Source organism: Clinocottus analis, unplaced genomic scaffold (genome assembly GCF_023055335.1).
Source record: "Clinocottus analis isolate CAN_PGR_092001 unplaced genomic scaffold, fCliAna1.0.p SCAF_15, whole genome shotgun sequence".
Taxonomy (NCBI): domain Eukaryota; kingdom Metazoa; phylum Chordata; class Actinopteri; order Perciformes; family Cottidae; genus Clinocottus; species Clinocottus analis.
Genome location: NW_027175876.1, coordinates 1527038 through 1534615, shown reverse-complemented (window position 1 = coordinate 1534615; position 7578 = coordinate 1527038). Strand labels below are relative to the sequence as shown.

The 7578-nt window shown below is 44.6% G+C and overlaps 1 protein-coding gene across 1 annotated transcript; it reads right to left on the bottom strand.

The window, feature by feature from the left end:
• Positions 1-271: 271 nt before the first annotated feature.
• On the bottom strand, positions 272-6361 carry lamp5 (lysosomal associated membrane protein family member 5). The gene is made up of 6 exons (XM_068577141.1): positions 5738-6361; positions 5060-5238; positions 4405-4536; positions 3919-4015; positions 3160-3348; positions 272-1472 (listed from the first exon to the last, which is right to left on the bottom strand). The coding sequence occupies exons 1-6, from the start codon at positions 5796-5798 to the stop codon at positions 1294-1296; spliced, it is 837 nt and encodes a 278-aa protein (XP_068433242.1). The 5' UTR covers positions 5799-6361; the 3' UTR covers positions 272-1293.
• Between the last annotated feature and the right edge of the window lie 1217 nt (positions 6362-7578).

Below are 7578 nucleotides of genomic sequence, written 5' to 3'. Positions count from 1 at the left end.
TGATATACATAGATATATATATAATTATTTTTTCATTTTATTTCTATATATTATATAAATATTTTTTTATTTAATTTTATATATTTTTTTAATTATTTATTTTTATATTAAATATATTTATTATATCAAATATATATATATATATATATTGTATTATACATTATGTGTGTGTATGTAAATAATATATATATATATATATATATATATATATATATATATATATATATATATATAAAAGATAAGAATAATTTACCAGGTGTGTGGAGGTGATTCCAGCAATTTATTTCAATGAACAGAAGAATACTGCACAAGATTGCATCAGCAGAGGTTTATGCATAGACTTTGATTCTGAAAATATTATACACACATTTTTTTTAAACCTTTTTTTCTTATTTGATAACCTCTCTGTTCATAAACACTTTCATATGGCGGTCTGATAAAATTCTTCACTTTTTTCAGTACAGAATTTGTGTCAGATGTTTATGCATTTCTTTCCTTCTTTTTTTTGATATGTTCCGATACGTCGGTGTGGAGAAACCTTTCGTCGAAAAAGTCAAAGCAAAAAAAACATCGCAAACTCTGAATGCCACTGCACTGCACACACGACAAGACGGTCCACTGTGAAACACGATGGCTGCATTCAAAAGACCAAAGAAAAGCTCAAAATGCTTGAACAAAAAATAAATATATACATCAACATTAGCGATTTTTACAGAACCAACAATAGGTATTCAAATTATTTAGCAGCGCTTTCCGAGAGAGGAGACGACAAACAGTTGACAGATGACGGCAGAAGCTCTGGCAATTTCTTTCAAAGACAAGCTGGATGAAAGTAGCCGAGGTGACGGAAAGAAAAAACAAAACTTAAATCAATCAATCAAATCTGTAACCTCAGATGACCACCAGTCTGAACAAAACTCTATTGTATGTTTCATAAAAGCATAAATTTGTTTAAATTGTTATTAAAATTCTAACTACTGTAATACAGACTATGAATTCATGGCATTAAGATTCAATTCAGGCGGTCGGGAAAATTAGGTTTTGGTGGGTTTACCCTGCAACTACATCCATGCTCGGCCCCGAGCCGGCCCTTTTTTTAACTTTGTGTTGTTCCAAAAGTCCGGCCTTCGGCGCCGGCTGCACGCGTTCCCCCGTTGAGGGATTCGGTCCGTCGCGCGGTTTCTTCCTCTGTGGTGTTACGCCGGGGGACATCGAGGAGACAAGTCCTTTTTTTAAATTTTTCTTCTTCTTTCGTTGTTATTTAAATCAGGTTAGCTTTGGAGAATGCCGAGGCTACATGTTCTTGTACATGGAGCGGTCTCTGGGCAGCGTGGGCTGGGTCGGCGCCGTCAGCTTCAGGTGGAAGTGGTAGACGGTGAGCGTGATGACGATGATGAGCGCCAGGATGAAGCCCAGGATGAGGGGGAGGGTCTCCTCCAGCCGCTCCCGCTGGTCAGTGATGCACTTGTAGGCTGCAGAAAAAAAGAGAAACCATGAACACAGACGACAAAAATAGGTTGTTTCACTCGATTGTGTCCAAATGAGGGCTGCAGCTAACAATATTGTTGTTTAATCGATTCATTGTTCAGGCTACAATCTTTCCCGGGGAAAAAAAAAGCAGCTAAAAATTTCATAAAGCCCAAGAACTTCAATATATTACGTTTACTCTTGTGAAAGATGAAAGAAACAAGTAAATATTCACATAGAGAAGCACATTCTCCCCTTGCAGGCATCAGCTGATGCAGGCTGTGCTTTCCTTATGTGCAGCGTGCACAGGTGTGTGTAGTATGCGTGTGTAAAGTGGAGGTAGCATCTGTGTGTGTGCACAGAAGCAACTGATGAGGTTTGTTGTTCACTAGATGACACAGATGCTTCGTCTCCCTTTCATCTATTCAACCAATCAGTGTTTTCCTTATTTATTACGTGCTCAGCTAAAGGTTAAAGGTTAGCGTGCAGCGTGCACATCTTTTCTTGCACGGGACGCATCAATACAACACTGGTATTGGATATCGGTTCACTCAGGTATCTGGATCAGATATCGGGACAATGGGTCGAACCTTTTCAGCTCCACATCTACGTCATGTGTCTGCAGCGTGTTGTCTCAGAGCTGAAGGAGCTGAAGACAAACATGTCGGCTGTTTTGAGGTATTTCACGCTTGTTGTGCCTCCAGGTTCTTCAGCTACTTGCAACATCTGCAAAGCCAATTACAATTTCTTTTGACTTATTAGTAATTATCAGGTGTATTTGCATTAGTTTGTGACTTAACTGGGATTTTAAAGGTTGCATTGAGTTCTCATTTGATGCCGTTGTGTCGTTTTTATATTGAGATTTTAATTCCTTTTTTAACGTTTTTTACAAAATGATGACACTTATTTTTTAATTTTGAACATTGCAAGTTGCAGGTGTACAATTTTGATTGAAAAAAGAGTCGGTAAATGTATCTATCTTTATGTGGTTTGGTTAACAAAGTCTTAGATATCTGTTGATCCAGATTAGTGTTTCCATATTACAGCAAACGCACCTTTTAGTCTGTTTTGTTCATGTGTTTCACGCCCTCCCCTCCCACTGCCTGCACTATGTGCGCCCCTGGTGGGGAGAGGAGCCCCCCCCCCCCCCTCCGGCCGGCTGCACAGGCTGGTTTAAAGTTGTTCCTCCCTGTGGAAAGCGGTAACGCACACGAGGAGGGAGGCAGTGAAGCGTAGCACAGCCTAGTTTACGGCGGCTCAGAGCGAATGATTCTTCCAAGGTGATTGGCTTCAGAGGACAGCCGGGTACGTTCAGGATGTCTATAAAAGCTGCATTGAGGGCGAGGATATGACTGCTCTCATAAAGTCCTCACCCTCACACCCCTCTCTCTCTCTTTGTGTCTCTTTTCCACCTCTTCTTACCCCGTCTCCCTCTCTGCAGTCCTATCTTCTCCTCATACTGCAGCAATAACCTCCTGATGGGGGTTGTGTGTGTGTGTGTGTGTGTGTGTGTGTGTGTGTGTGTGTGTGTGTGTCTCAGAGAGATAGAGATAGACAGCTGTATAGTTGTTAAACCCTCACCCTAGGATTCCTCATCATCATTATCACAATGTCAGCATGTGGCAAAGGTTGACTCTGCTTTCTCGTGGCAGTGTGTGTTTTTTTTGTAGTTTTTTTTTCTTCTGTTCTTACGTTCACTGAACATGAAGTCCGAGGTGATGTCGAAGGGCTGGATCTGGGTGTCGTACAGGGAGACGGTGACGCCCTTCTGGTGGTCGGTGGAGATGAGGGTGAGGGTCTGCTGCGCCTGGCACACGTAGGAGAGGCCGGCCGGGGTCACCAGGGCCGACAGGCGGTGCGTGTTGGCTGTGTGCTTCCCAGCTGGAGAGAGAGGACGAGTGTGACTGTTGGCAGGGGATCTGGTTCTGGTAAGTCTTGTCTGTGTGTGTGTGTGTGTGTGTGTGTGTGTGTGTGTGTGTGTGTGTGTGTGTGTGTGTGTGTGTGTTGGCCCAATGTGGGCGTATATGTAAAAACGAGATCCATGTAAATTCCATAATCTGAGATGATTTAATAGATAATTTGAGTTGATTGATTGTTACCAAAAGCAAAATAAAGTGACCCTCCAAAATAAAAGATGACAAACTTTAAAATACTAGCTGGTGTGTGTGAGAATATAACAGGAAGTCATCTTAAATATATAAAGTTGTATCATCTTTTATATCAATCTATCTATATTTCATCTTAAACTATCTTAAATCTGTAAATTTTGTGATTTTTTTTTTTTTGATAAACGTGGGCGAAATGCAAAATTCAGCATGCATGAATCAACCCTTTAATTCCATCTGAATGCAAATGTGACATGAATGAGCGCACGTTGCGCTCCACGCAGGCGTCCCGCAACGTGCTCCATGCTGTAGTACTACTGTACCGCACACTGTGCGGGACACTCACGGTTGTACGCGTTGATGAAATGCGATGTCTCCGCGGTATCGTAGACGAACTGGACCTTGCTAATCTTCCACACCTCAGTGCCTTTGTCACGGAACTCCTGCAACACACACACACACACACACACACACACACACACACACACACACACACACACACACACACACACACACACACACACACACACAAAGCGTCAAACAGGGCTTTGCCACTGCATGGAGAGGGCAGGTTGGCCTCCATTGAGGGGGAAAAACGCCATCTTGAGTGTTTTTAGGCTCCTTTCCACTGTTGAAACATGAATATATCCTGACGATGAATTATGTAATAAACATTCCATAAATATAATTAATTAGTAAAAGCGACGTAAAAACCAGTATTGGCATGTTATTCATGGTGTGGTATGGCGTCTTTATATCCTCGTGAGATGATGGACTTCTCTACATTGTTGGTGGGGATTCATTCTGCCGCTTCCGGCGCGGTCTCGCCCACCTTAGAGAAGTAGATGCGGAGCGTGTAGGCGTTGTTGTTCCAGGTTATGTGGATCTCTGACTCCGTGGTTCCACATTTCCCCTCGATTTCCGCACCACGGGGCAGAGTGAACGCCGCCTGCTCCGTGATCAGCTGGAGAAGTTGGGACACAAAATGGACAGATTACGCTTGAGGTTTGTTTTAATCGTTCCATTTTTTACGCACGAGTTTATAGTGTAACCAAATATCTAGAAACGGGTGAGATTATGGAATATGTTCTCATGAGAGGCAACAAAAAAAGCATATTTAATCAATGATTAAAAAAAAAGTTGGATATCAAAAAACGGATTCCTTTTCTTCACGGATGGTTCCAACGACGTTGCCATTTTACGCACAACTACACGCTATGAAAGCAGTTCCCCAAAACGATTCTGATGTACTCAGCATATATACTGTGCTTGTTAACAAGAACAAAAATACTCAATTTAAATAAATGACAACATATTTTTTATAAAAACTCCAATGTTCCATTGCGGCATCCATCTTTACGCACAGCGTCCACTAATGACTTCAGCACAAAGCAGCAGCATTTCCATCTTGAATGCTTGAAATGTCCATTGCGTTTAATTTCTCGTGTTTTTGTTTTTTATTATTAAATGCACGAGGATTTCCTTACGTCTATCCCATTGAGCGCGAGCACGTCATATGGCACGAGGAATCTCACGGCGAACTCCACCATCAGGCATGTCGTGCCGTTCTCCCGCACCGCGAAGATGGCTTTGTCTGGGTTGGTGGAGAGACCGGACAGGTTCTCCCCTTCCTGCTCCGCCAGCACCACGGACAGCGCCAGCACACCTGGCAACAGAATCGAATAATATGGAAGTTTGAGATGGGGGAGGAGGAGGAGGAGGGGGGAGGCAGTCATGGTAACAGATGAGGCACAGCGAAAACACGCAGAGTCAGCAGAAACCGCCAAATCATGGTTATACCCTTTTATAGTTGACGTCTTTGGACTACTGGCATTTCACCTCTGCCTCCTCGAGGCAAAGTCACACTCAGGTGAAAACACCGTGAGTCTGCAATCTGCAGCATCGGGGGAGCAACAGCACGCCACTGGCTGCGTCCACCACGTCAGAAAGTCATGGAGCTGCAACACGTTTCAACGACATCCGCGTCCACTTGAAGAGGAAATAAGCGGGGTTGAAATTATGCCAGAACGCGGAGACTCTGTCATGCTTGAAACACGCACAGAAGGTGCACGCGCACACACTCACTGCAGTGAGGAGTCACGACAGCTGTACACACACACACACACACACACACACACACGCCCCCCCCCCCCCCCCTCTCTTACCAAACACGCCGAGCAGCAGCAGCCGGGCGCTCTCCGTGGTGCTGAAACCGCGTCGTCCCATCGCGTTCAGCTTCCCCAGCGCTGAACCAAAAAAAGGGGCTAAATGACTGGGCAGCTCGTGCTGAACCCGCGACAAGAAAGGAGAGACAGAAAAGGCAGAAGAGGGGGGAGGCGGGAGAGGAAGAAAGAGAGAGAGAGAGAGAGAGGGAGAGGGAGGGAGAGGAGGGAGAGGAGGGATTCCTCTACTCAGCGGCCAGTCGTCACGCTCAGATCATCGTGAATGCAGCAAAACACTCTGGTCCGGACGTGAGATCCGGGTTGCTGTGCAGAAAGAAGCAGCCGGCTCCGAGGAGTTCTGGCCGTCCAGAACAGACCGTCCTCTCCAAGGTTGACGGGGTTTAACCCGGTGACAGCTTGCAGGACCGAGCTCCTTCAACACACCAGCAGCAGAATAATGATCCTTCTTGAAAAGAGGAAAAAAAAAGTCCGTCACCTGAATTTGTTTCTTTTTTTTAGGACTCTGCCACAGTCTCAAGTTATTCCCGCATTGCTGTAGTCTCCATCTCTGTGGTCGCAGCTGTAGGTTGGGCTGAAATGATGTACGTCTGGAGGGAAACGCCGACAACACCCCCTCCCTCCCTCTCTCAAACTCCACTTCTGCAAGGTTGCAGCGGAGAGTTAGAATGAGGGCTGCGAAAACGACTTCAACTTCACATCCTTTGTTTTAAATGTATTATTTATTCTGGATTTACTACAAATGCGTCTCGTTAGAAAACGTTATAACACTATAGTGTAGAATGTGTGGGTGGCTTTACGAATAGTAATTTTGATACCAATTACACACACACATAATTGGCACGTGCGCGTACTATAAACCAAACCCTGCTATCAGAACAAAAACGACATGCAGGATGACAAAAGTAAATACTGTTCACATTAATGTCTCCTGATTGAGTCTCTCTCTCTCTCTTGTCCAACACAGGACACCAAGTGCATTTCATATTGAGCTTTTATTCATCATATACCATTACAATCAGTACTTGAAGACAGACAACCTAACGTAAATTATTTGCTGACAGGAAACTGAAACAAGGTAGTAGCACAACAAACGTAAACTCTTCAATATTTCAAAAATGTATGATCACCCCCCCACCTTCGCTGTGACCCCCACCCTCTCCAAAAGGAGTGGCTGCTGAACAGCCAAAGAGCACATACTCTGAAACTAGAAGTTACACATTACGTTTCACTCTAGCAGCAGAATCCAGCTGGAAGCTGCTGGCATCTTTACGCACAGTTTACGCATAGTGGGTTTGAGTTGCTGTAGATATTTTTAATCATTAAACAACCTTTTATGCTCTTTTTACTCTCTTTATCCTTTGGTTGATGGCATCCGTTTGTGAAATGGCAGAAACCTTTGCAGGACGGATATAATGTCACCACTCTAGTGTGAAACTTTAGATGTTGTTAGTGGCAGACACGGAGACTCTTTACGCACGAGGCACGCTGGCTTTCATTTCAGGACGCCGAACTCACACTTGACGGAGCTGATGCTGTCGATGCTGGGCTGATTGTCCACCTGGGGATGATTCATGACCTGAGGAAAAGTTTCCGATCGAGGAATCCGCCCCGAAGGCAACATCGGATTCTCCTCCAACTCTTTGCCGCCAGTTTTAAACTCCGGGGAGGTGAACCGGCGTAAGAGTTTGTTGCTCAACAGAGAGAAAGTCGTGGTCGAAGTTGCGCCAGTCGGTGCGCTGAACAGAGGAGCTGCGGCTTCGCCGGGAGACGCGTCGCGCCGCCTCACGGTTCTGGATTTACGCGCGGGCACCAGCGCGCGGTCC